Raw genomic sequence first — 12,101 nt, 5'->3', positions numbered from 1 at the left:
GGAAATCCAAGCTCCGCCCACACTGTTTGATTGACAGGTGATCTCTGGGACGTGCAGAGCAGAAACACCACAGTGAGGCTGAGGGACAAAGATGGAGACAAAAATAAAATAAATAGATTACTGATTACCACCAAAACCAGACCATTTTTTTTTTGTTTTTTGTTGTTTTTAATTCAAACTCTGTAGGAATAAAATGTTTGGATTACTGAACTGTACTGAAATTCAAGGCTGAGGCTCTTTGAAACACACACACACACACACACACAATAAGTTGTTTACAGTCTATTTTATAGGACGTTTAGAGGCTGCTTTAATCCAAAGGACCTTACAGTAACTATACATATATATTTAGTCTTGGTCAACCCAATGGGAGATGAACTTCGATCTCGTATTAGTGCCATACAGAGCTACACAGAACAAGTACAATGTGTGTGTGTGTGTGTGTGTGTGTGTTTAGTGAGAGAAAGAGTGTGTGATAAGTAGCAGACCCAAAGTGAAACGGTTTGTAGTCACAGTACTTTAAGACATCCTGTTAATGGAATAGATAGATACAGTATGAAGATGGGACGTCCTCATCCATCAACATCCTCAACTCTGATGACCTCTAGTGGCTGTTAGTGAGTACTGCAACAAGAGGAGAGGAGAGGAGAGGAGAGGAGGAGAGGAGAGGAGAGGAGAGGAGGAGGAGAGAGGAGAGATGAGGATAGGAGAGGAGAGATGAGGATAGGAGGAGAGGAGAGGAGAGGAGAGGATAGGAGGAGAGGAGATGAGAGATAAGGATAGGAGGAGAGGAGAGGAGAGATGAGGAGAGGAGAGGAGAGGATAGGAGGAGAGGAGAGGAAGAGAGGAGAGATGAGGAGAGGAGAGGATAGGAGGAGAGGAGATGAGAGATAAGGATAGGAGGAGAGGAGAGGAGAGGAGAGGATGGGAGGAGAGGGTAGGAGGAGAGGAGAGATGAGGAGAGGAGAGGATAGGAGGAGAGGAGATGAGAGATAAGGATAGGAGGAGAGAGGAGGAGAGGAGAGGTGAGGTGAGGATAAGAGGAGAGGAGAGAGGAGGAGAGGAGAGGTGAGGTGAGGATAGGAGGAGAGGAGAGAGGAGGAGAGGAGAGGTGAGGAGAGGAGAGAGGAGGATAAGAGGAGAGGATAGGAGGAGAGGAGAGGAGAGAGGAGGAGAGGTGAGGAGAGGATAAGAGGAGAGGAGAGATGAGGATAGGAGGAGAGGAGAGATGAGGAGAGGTGAGGTGAGGATAAGAGGAGAGGAGAGATGAGGATAGGAGGAGAGGAGAGAGGAGGAGAGGTGAGGTGAGGATAAGAGGAGAGGAGAGATGAGAGGAGAGGAGGAGAGTGTGTTAAGGTGGGTAAAGATAACACATAAGATAAGATGAAAAAGCATTGATCCCTTGATGAAATTGGGTCATTGAATAATAGCAAGATACACCAGTGAAGAAAAGGAAACATTGAATATAAGAACAAAAACATACAATAAGTAATAAAAACAAACAAAAAACAAACAAAACAAAAAAAAATAGAACATAAACAATTATAGGATTATACAAACATATGCAGCTGACATATGTTTTACTAACTAACTAGGTGTTACAAACAGTCTTGATAGCTTATATATATATATATATACTGAAGTTACAATATACACTGAATGCACAAAATATTAGGCACACTTACTCTTTATGGATATGAAAATGTTGCAGATTATTACTTGAAGAGCGACTGGCAGCATAGTGAGCTAGCAAAGGTATTCAGAAGAGATTGAATCATGCTCACACACACACACACACACACACACACACACACACACACACACACACACACACACACACACACACAAACCGTGACCATGAGGAGTCTTGAGCCTTCTGGCCAGCTGGATGGTATCATACACACACACATAATTACCAGACTGGGCAGTGTAATAATAACTCAGCAAGGAGGAAGAGGCAGCCATCTTGAATTTCCCTTTCTATTTCTGTCCCTGGCGTTCCCTGGTTCACTGACACGCTTCTTTATTTTAGCAGTAGCTCTCCTGATGAGTCAAAACTGATGATCTGCCTCTTTCTCTTGTATTAATACGACTTTATTGCACTGCTGTGAAAAAATATATTTTGAGGGGAACCCGGCTGGTCCTGAGAGAAAAAGTATTTCTGATTAGATGAGTCAACTAGAACAGCAACAGACTGAAAAATCATTAATTTAGGGTTTTCTCTTTAATACTAATACTGATACTGATGCTAATAGTAGTACTAATATTCATATGTTTAATAACAACATGATTTTATTTGATCCCCTAAGAGATTTCTGTTCTTCTGGTGGACTCTGTATGCTGGAAAGTTACACGTTAAAAGCAGTGTGGTGGGAATATAATCTAAATATGTCAATACACAGCAGTGTCACAATTCATTTGACAATTTACTTTTAAACTGTGAAGTTGTATGTTTACTATACAACTATACATACAACTGTGTATTTGTACATAGGCTATACTTGTATGTATAGTTGTGTAAACTGTGTAGTAATAAGCTATGTAGTTTTTTTTATTTTTAATATTGTTGCAAATTCAGCTTGAATGTGTTTTGTCTACTTTGTCTCGCAGCAATTAGTTTGTGACTGGCAGAAGTGGGAAGTGACATCACAACGAGGCGGCTATTCTCAGCCAATGACATGAGAGCTAATTGACTGTATGAGCCTATGGTGTGAAGGCAGATTTATAGTATGACACCCAAACAGCCACGAATAGCTGGAGGCCGACCCCTAAATACACGCGTGACACACTCTTCTTGTAATGTTAGTACACACACACACACACACACACACACACACACACACTGGTAAAGTTAGCACACTGAGCTCATCCCTCCAAGAAGCAACGTTGAAGGCTTGTAACCTGAAACAAGCAAGGCCTCACACACACACACAGGCTCCGTTCACACTGCAGGCCTTCACGCTCAATTCTGAATTGCTGCTCGCATCTGATTTTTTTTGGCTGACTGTTCATATCTATTCTGGGATGTGTAACCCATATCCAATATGAACTGACAGCGATGATGAAAAGACACGTGTGCAGAGTAACAACAACAAAAGACGTCACATTTGTTTTTTGTACCTATACTTTTCCCTTCCTGCTGGTTTCGAACACATTTCGGCTGCAGTATGTGTCTTTGGATTTTGACTGAATGGAGGCGTCTCCCCAAATTTCAGTCGAGTCAGCCTTCCTTCCATCGTTGCGTCTCGTCGTCCTCCACCTCATGGAAACGCTGACAAGTCTGAGCATTCAAATACATCTACTGTAGGCCGCATGCCTTGGGATACGATTTTGTACCACATATCCATACGGTCCGGTTCGGAATTGGAAAAATGCGACTCAACGCAGCTTTTTACTGTTCACACTGAGTAGAAAACATCAGATCTGTGTCACATGTGTCAGATCAGCTGCACACTGCAAAACACATCCATCTTAACAAGTCATTTAATCTCATATTCAGTCTTCAAATCTTATTTTACTTAAAACAAGAGAAAAAAGCATGGGAATGGGGTGAGATAATTCCAGTTTCCACTGCAGCTTCACTTGTTTCAGGAGCTTTCTAGATACTGACACTGAAATGAGTGTCAGTATCTAGAAACAGGTCAGAATAAGGCAGATCACCGCACTGCTATCAAGAAAATGACACTCGATTCTACAAAATTCTTGAAACAAGTTGATTTGCATTGGAAACGAGTGAAATTATACAGATTTGTTCACTTATTTTAAGAAAATTATGATTTTAGGACTCAATAATAGACTAAATGACTTGTTAAGATGGAGATATTTTGCAGTGCAGTGTGAACGTGGCCTAGTAGACACACACACACACACACACACACACACACACACACACAAAGACAAACAGGATATGACCATGAGCTGTCTTTAGCCTTTTGACGAGTTGCATAGCATTCCTGCCCCTTTGGCCCGCTGATACACACACACACACACACACACACACTGACAAACAGTGAGCTCATAGGGTGTAAATAGGCTGGTGGGAGGGGCAGAGGGGGGCAGCTGGGGTATATAAAGCAGAGAGATCCCACTTAACGCTCCAAACTACCTGGTGGAAGACGAGCTACAAGGCAGAAGAATCCTTCATCTTCGCTGCAGCCAAAAGAAAATCTGAGCGAGGGAGTCTGCAACCAAGAAACAAAGAGACACGAAGAAACAACACCAGTTCCAAGAGAAGAGGTTCTCTCTCTCACCAACTCCTTTCTTCCAGAACTTTCTTCCAGCCGCATCTTGTTTTTATTTCCGACATGATGTCCCAGCGCCCGGCCTTGACCAGCCTGTTCGGCGACGACCCTTTCTTCAGCCAGGAGCGCCTGCTGTGGCCCCTGCATCACGAGGCCCTCTCCTCCCTGCAGCAAGACTTCTTCAGCAGGAGGACCAAGCTGGCCGACAGCCTCCTGAAGGAGCTCCAAGATGGGCCCCATCTGCTTGACCTTCGCCAGGGGACCCTCCTTCGCTCACCTTTTGCTAGGTATGCAACTGTGTACCTCAGTACTGAATACACCTAGGGCTAATAGTACTGTGTATCGTCACTGTCCTGCACAAAACTCCAATACTTTGGTTTTTAGAAACTGATAGAGTGACGGTGGTTTACTCTAGTTTTCTGACATATTTCATAATCCATTGTCCAAGGTTTATGAAATTTTTTCAACACTTGGGAGATGACAATGTGTCTCCCAGGTGTCTACTAAGGCAAAAAAGAGACATTTGTTTGCAGCAGGACAGATAAATCATGTAACAGAGGGCTGTCACTGCATGGAGAACGGTTACCATTGGTTACGAGGGACATGCCATCAAGTTGGAGGAGTGACCACAAAATTGTAATGAGGTTGAAGTGTTATCACATCTTCCTCACTGATCTTTCTTCCTCTTCTGATAGTATGACTTGAACACGACGCCGTGGCAGAGACATTAGGCTTCATCTTTGTTTTGTCAGGAAGTGATGATGACATTACGATCCCTGCCTTTGTCGTCGTGCCTCTAAGATGGCGGCGTGTCACTCATGACCATCAGTAACCACTCTCCATGAATTCCTTGACAGCCCTCCGCTATTCTGTGAACGCGGAGCGACTGATGAAGCCGATTCTGATCCAGATTCTGCTTGTTCCTTCAGGCTGAGCGACGGCGAAGAGCAACAGAGAGAGGGTCCCAGCACGGAGCTGCGCCAGGAGCCCCAGCAGGGCACCAAAAGCAGCGGCGACCTCCTGGTGACCCTAGACGTTCGCGGTTACGCCCCCGAGGACATCGCTGTCAAACTGGAGGGGCGGAGACTGGCGGTGGTGGCTATGAAACAGGCTGGAGCGGAAGCGTCCCAGTCTTCCTCTTCCTCCTCTTGCTCCTCCTCCTCCTCCTCTTCCTCCTCTTCCTTCTCCTCCTCGGCCTCCTCTCAGATGGGATTTGTCCAGAGGATCGATCTGCCCGCCCACCTGGACCTGTCCGGCCTGTCCTGCTCCCTTATGGATGATGGACAGCTTCGTATCGATGCCCCCGCGGCCAAACAGCCAATCGGCGAAGAGCGCCAGGTGCCTATTCGGTTCAGGAGCTCCCTGGAATTCCCCATTACCAAGGACGAGACAGAGGAGGAACACACAGACTAACACACACACACACACACACACACACACACACACACGTATATGAATATACACACTCTCACGCACGCACTTTTGAAAACTGTCTATAATTATGTTTGTTTTTTTGTTTTTATTTTTTTTGTTTACTAATGAAGAGGAAGGGGGACATTTACACACGCACACACACACACACTCTTACAATTCCACTCAAAGACTGTCTGTCTATAATGAGTAAAGATTAACATTATCAACCAAAGGGATTATTTATGGAATAATAATTTGTAATTTGTATCAACAGTTGTAATAAAAGTGTTTGAAAACTGATATCAGTACAGTGGTGCTTTGCAGGGTATCAGGTAAAAAAGAAAGAAAGAAATAACAAAGACACATTGCAATAGACACATTGTTAATAGATACATAAACACTGTATTAACAGCAACATGTTGGTACAGAAATGATGATATCAACCCATGTGGTGAGAAGTAATATTTCATCCTACCTACAACACAGGAATGTGTTAAAAAGAGCATATATTATTTAAGAGAGGTGGTCAGATGTTATCGGACACATGATGAAACACAAATGTCTTCACATGAGGCAGTATCAATAGCCAAATAAATACACTTACTGTATGGACTTATCTGACCATATGATGGCGCCAACGACCAATTGAAACAGTAGAAGACGACTGGGGAAAGAGAGAGAGAGAGAGAGAGAGAGAGAGAGAGAGAGAGAGAGAGAGAGAGAGAAGATTCCTAAATGCTAGTGTTACATTTAGCTCCCCTCTGGTGTCTAAATTAGTAACTTTAAAAGGTTCCACTGACATTTGGTGTCCCGGGGGGGGAAGGTATTTGTTGGCGCGCCGGAGCAGGTAGCAAACAAAAGCAGCAGCTTAATGTTTTATGAGTTCTGCCCTGAGGGTGTCACGACACGGGAGAGCAGGAACAAGGGCAGCGTCGGAGAGAAGAAGAGAAAACAGGAGGAGAGAAGAGAAGAGAAGAGAAAGATAACAATGTTCCTACAATTTAAAGTAAAAATTCAACACATTTTCATATAAATAAATGTCCACTTTGCTACTTTGTATCACCAATTGATATAACAACAGCGATTCAACCTATAGTCATGAAAGCTTTTCCATTGTCTGTTCTAACCAGCCGGTGTCTGGTCGCTCTTTCCTGGGAAAAATCCTCTGCTGCACAGGAAGTGATGCGTTTTACATTTCCAGTTTGTTCGGAATAAACAGAAGAAGAAGAACTGGGTAGTTAGCATGAGCAGCGATAGCCACCATGGCTGAACAGACAGAGAAAAGAGAAACTCAAACTGCATCAACAGCAAAAAAATCCAAGCTCCGCCCACACTGTTTGATTGACAGGTGATCTGTGGGACGTGCAGAGCAGAAACACCACAGCGATGAGGCTGAGCGACAAAGATGGAGACTAGATACAAAAAAACCCCGAAAACAAGGACCTGGAGGATTGCCACTTTGAGGAGCTTTATAACAATGTTAGCCATTAGCGACGGCCTTCTCAAAAAGCGGATATAGCACAATTAAGCATAGATGGAATATTTGGAAACTGCATGTGAGCCATTTTCACTGCCATCATAAAGATCTGAAGCTTAGACAATCATCCAAAATTAATCACAGCATGCTTTCCACACCATCACCGACCATAACAGAGCCACACTCACTGAGGTTTTTATGAAAAGAAATTAGAAACAAGATTATGACAAACTGATCAACGGAAATCATACAGTTTATGTTTTAGCTGAACTTTAATTCCTAGATCATCAACATTAAAAAGCAAGTAATATGAAAGAGCGTCAGGGTCTAAAATAATAAATTCCTGGGGGTGGTGGCACTGAAACCCCCCTCTCTGTCTCTGAGGGTCTGGTCCCTGTGGGTTCAGGATCCTTCAGGCCTGGGGGCGAAATGTGAGGTGGCACAAGACCAAAATCTCTCCTCTCTCATCTCTGTCTCACCAGTACAACCCCAGTCTCCCGCTCTCTTTCTTTGTCTCGTTCTTTCTTTCTCTCTATCTCTTGCTCTATCTGCCTCTCTGTCACTCTCTCGCTCTCCCTCTGTCTTGTTTTTTTTTTTTATTATCTTCTGAGAATAAAATGTCTTCACAAGCACAACAGGGGTTTGTTGTGTGTAGGTGTATGTGACTGTGTCTGCGCATGTATTTGTGTGTGTGTGTGTGTGCGTGTGTGTGTGTGTGTGTGTGTGTGTGTGTTCCTATAGTTATGAGGATCAAATGTGCTCACACACAATTCCTCCAAAGTGAGGAGGACATTTTGCTGGCTCACAAGAATGGGAAGACAAATGTGTGTGTGTGTGTGTGTGTGTGTGTGTGTGTGTGTGTGTGTGTGTGTGTGTGTGTGTGAGTACAGGTGTGGAGACTAGCGTACGAGACTCGCTGATGACGGCGACTCCCTTGGCGTCATCGTGACGATTTCGACCTCGGCCCCCACCACCACCACCACTCACCACTCCGACACACACACACACACACACACACAAACACACACCTTGCGGGAAATGACTGCACATTTTCCATGGTGACAGATATGAGGTCATAATGATGATGGATTCCGCAGGCCGGCGAGGAGGTAAACTTTGTTTCTCCCAGAGCCGGAGCTCCTCAGAGGACGACGCTTCACTCCAAACATACAAAACAATCGCCCCGCTAATCCGATCGGTGCTTCTGTTTGGGCCAGTTTGGGAGTTCCTTCGCTTGATTTTCTACCAAAGCTGAAAAACCCTTCGTGCTAGACAGCTAAGTTATGCATCGGAGGGGAAAAACAGCGAAGTATGCGATAAGAAAGAGGATCACACTAACTTAAACTAGCTGTCATCACCGTTCCTTTTATAATTGTAATTTCAATTAAAGCAACAAACCCTAACCCTGGTAATCTGCAACATCCTCATTTTTTATTTCTTTCGTCTCCATCTTTGTCGCTCAGCCTCATCGCTGTGGTGTTTCTGCGCTGCTCTTCCCACAGATCACCTGTCAATCAAACGGTGTGGGCGGAGCTTGGATTTTCTGTTGCTGCAGTTTGAGTTTCTCTTCTCTCTGTCTGTTCAGCCATGGTGGCTATCGCTGCTCACGCTAACCACCCAGTTCTTCTTCTTCTGTTTATTCCAAACAAACCGAGAAAAGTAAAACGCATCACTTCCTGTGCGGCAGAGGATTTTTGCCGGGAAAGACCTACTCACCACCGAGTGTTTAGAATCTATATATCAATATATATATAGATTCTATAATATCAGTCAGTGATAGACAGTAGCAAAACAGACATTTATTTATATGAAAATGTTGCATATTATTACTTTAGGTCTTATCTTTAAACTAAATAAAATGTCTGTAGCTGTAATGATATAATATATGGCTGTAATTTCTAAATATGAAATGAAGAAAAATGAAGAAAATGAAGAAAATACAAATAAATTTAAATTTGACAGATGGTTAAAACTGAGAGACACGTGTTGTGTAGTTCTGGGCGCCTGAAGCTTTATCCTACCTGACAAACTGCACCAATATCACCACAGCATCCTGAGAGCATGCATGTAATGGCGGGCAATTGATCCTGCAGGCTTAATTTTGCCCTCTCTCTCTCTCTCTCTCTCTCTCTCTCTCCCTCTCCAGGTATAACAATAAGACAAGCAGGCCATCAGTCTGCCTCTTATATTGGTCTCAGCGCTGCTCTACTACCAGCTGCCATCGTGTGATTGATGAGTTAAATAAACACCGCACCGCTGTATCTAACCAGGAGGAAGGACTTGACTGCACTATGAAAACAACTCAGAGCTAAATAATGAATCAATCAAACAAACAAACAATTGATATTAATCTTTATTTCAAGAGGTGTTATTTAATATGAATTTAATACAAATCCTTGCTTGGTTTGTGGTCCTGTGTCTCTCAGTGGACAGATAGACACTCACTCTGCTAGTATTATGTGTCTGATTCCCTCTGGAGCCACCCATGCTGCAAATGGATGTGTGCTTACGCTACTGTGAGTCACTTTGGATCAAAATGGCAAATGAGTAGTACATGATGGCAAATGATTCATTAAAGGTGCCATGTGTGGCATTGTAGCATCAATAAGTCATTACCACATTCATTTTGAAGACAATAGTATAATTACCGTAAAGATATGAAGGGATATTTCCCCCAAAACAAATTGTACCTAAACTCAACATTGTGAAATGCTTCAACCAAGGGCGGATATTTCATTTCACTGTTGGGGGGACAATAAACAGAAAAATTTCTCAAGAGCAATTCCTGAAGGGGACACCAAAGGTGCCGCCAAAAGTTGTGTAATTGTGGATAGACCTCCTGCCTCCATACACATACATGCATGAGGAGACGCGGCTGCCCCGTACCAACACGTTGACGCACAAGATTCAACCGCGAGGTAATGGAGCGAACAAAATGTAGTCTTGTTACAATTGTGAATGTGTTTTATTCTATTGAGTGGTAGAAGTAAAGAAAAATGTCCGACACATCCTTTGATTTAAGTTAACCTTTGCGGAGTAGCTACTTACTGGAGGTCAGCCGCCACTGACACACTTCCAGAGATCCTCCACAGACACTCGTACCGAGGGCTAATGTGTGTGTGGGGGGGTTCGGGGAGGCAGGTAGGCAGTGGACCAAACCACTGTGAGGCGTATGAGAGGGGGGGGGGGGGCACAATCTTTCGAAACTTAAAAACTCATTGTTTTGTGTCTATAATTAGCACAAGTCCTTTCAATGCATATTATTATATTATTTAAAATTATATAGTTATGTTTACAATGATATATTGAGGGGGACAACTCTCTGTTTTTCCCAGGAAGGGGGGGTCCGGACCCCCCTGTCCCCCCCGTAATTTCCGCCCATGGCTTCAACTGTAAAAACAAAGCGATTAGAAAACCCAAACTCAGTTCTGTGAATCTATAAACTGGATTGTAACTCACTCACTGTTTTGCAGGTACAATCCTCAGCTTACGATTACAAATCAACATTTACGTCTCTAAAAACACGGATTGTTTTACAACTCTGGAAACACACGGTGATGCTTCTGAGTTTTGGTGGTATATCTCCACTAAAAGAGAAACGTAACTCGTAAGGCAGTTTTAGCTTACATGAGGAAAAACTACAACAGGAAGTAGTCATAATCGAAAAGTTGTTGGGTTTTTTTTTTTTTTCAATGTAAAAGTCTCATGTTTCCTTAGTTTTTCCTTTGGGGAAGACGGCGTAGCAGCAGCGGTCACCTTGATACGATTAAGTTATATGAATTGTGTAATAATTTGCTATAGGATAGGACCAGCAGATTCTAATTTCACCACATCCCAGATATATTATATGAAAATTTGATTATAGTCATATTTTGCAAGATATAGTTCTCATTTAATCATGTTTGTTCCTACACATTTGGTTTAGGTTAGGCCTGAACCCTCCTAAAGAAAAACTAAAATAAACTAAAACAAAAAAATGTGAATACTACTACTACTAATAAAGTAGGTTAAACCACAACTTTTATTTTGAAAATGCCATGGCAGAAACCACATTAAATATTCATTACTTCCGTTGTGTGAGGATACAAACAGACAAAAAAAAAAATATCTGTAAACCTAGAAACGGAGATGAAATGCGAACTGAAGGCGTAAATAGTTATTCGTAGTCGTAACATAAGCATTACATTTGCAAAACTTGAGTTACAATCCTGTTTACAGATCTGAGTTTGGGTTTTCAAATTACTTTTTTACGATTGAACCATTTCACAATGTTGGTTTTTCGCCCGATTTGTTTTGGGAGAAATATGTAAATATGGAGTATTACTTGATAATCTTGTCTTCTGTAGATCCCTCTGAGACCGCGCCTGCTCTCGCTCTCTCTTTTGTTTTTTCTCTCCTCCCCCTCTCTGTGCGCCTCATTGTCCCTCAGTCTTATTAATTTTTTATTTCCCTCCATATTAGCGGGACACGAATGTCTCTACGTTGCCCGTCTCTGTGTGTCGCTGTGTGTCCTCTCTCCCTTCGTCTTTCCTCTCCTATCTTTGTCTATCTCACTGCTTTTCTGTCTTTCTCTCGCTCTCTCTGCCGCCTCCCTCTTTCCTTCTTTCCAACAGGTGTATGTGTCCAACGTGGGAAGATCGATGGCTGAAATGAGCTTTATTGATCGGAGGATAGGCTGCCAAACGGAGCAGCCGTGGGACACTTTACCGCTCTCTCCCCTCTCCTCCGGTCTCTTTTTTTTTCTTTTTTTTACCTTTTCTCAGCTGTTTGCCTTTCCTTAACTCCCTCTCTCTTCCCACTTCTGTCTATTTGATCTACCCCTCCTCTGTTGCTTTCCATCACTCTCTTTCTCTCTGTATCTATCTGTCTTTCTGTTAATCTGTATCCATAAAAAAGTAGCAACCATTGACCTGTAAGGACTCCTGGGACTCTCTCTCTCTCTCTCTCTCTCTCTCTCTCTCTCTCTCACA

General features: G+C 43.0%; 1 protein-coding gene across 1 annotated transcript; it reads left to right on the top strand.

Moving 5' to 3' along the window:
* The first annotated feature begins 4,119 nt into the window (after nucleotides 1–4,119).
* Nucleotides 4,120–5,954, top strand: hspb9 (heat shock protein, alpha-crystallin-related, 9). Its single transcript, XM_071917541.2, has 2 exons — nucleotides 4,120–4,528; nucleotides 5,171–5,954. Exons 1-2 carry the CDS (start codon nucleotides 4,305–4,307, stop codon nucleotides 5,652–5,654), a joined length of 708 nt encoding a protein of 235 aa, XP_071773642.1. The 5' UTR covers nucleotides 4,120–4,304; the 3' UTR covers nucleotides 5,655–5,954.
* Nucleotides 5,955–12,101: the final 6,147 nt, after the last annotated feature.

The sequence above is a fragment of the Centroberyx gerrardi genome, chromosome 7, assembly GCF_048128805.1.
Source record: "Centroberyx gerrardi isolate f3 chromosome 7, fCenGer3.hap1.cur.20231027, whole genome shotgun sequence".
NCBI classification, from domain to species: domain Eukaryota; kingdom Metazoa; phylum Chordata; class Actinopteri; order Beryciformes; family Berycidae; genus Centroberyx; species Centroberyx gerrardi.
The sequence above is the reverse complement of the archived record's forward strand: the minus strand, read 5'-3'. Positions and strand labels throughout refer to the sequence as shown.

Excerpts from the sequence above, each read along its gene's own strand:
- hspb9 (XM_071917541.2), top strand. The coding sequence starts at position 4,305 with ATGATGTCCCAGCGCCCGGCCTTGACCAGCCTGTTCGGCGACGACCCT. Across the intron at positions 4,529-5,170 it reads CTTCGCTCACCTTTTGCTAG|GCTGAGCGACGGCGAAGAGC; the intron begins GTATGCAACTGT and ends TTGTTCCTTCAG.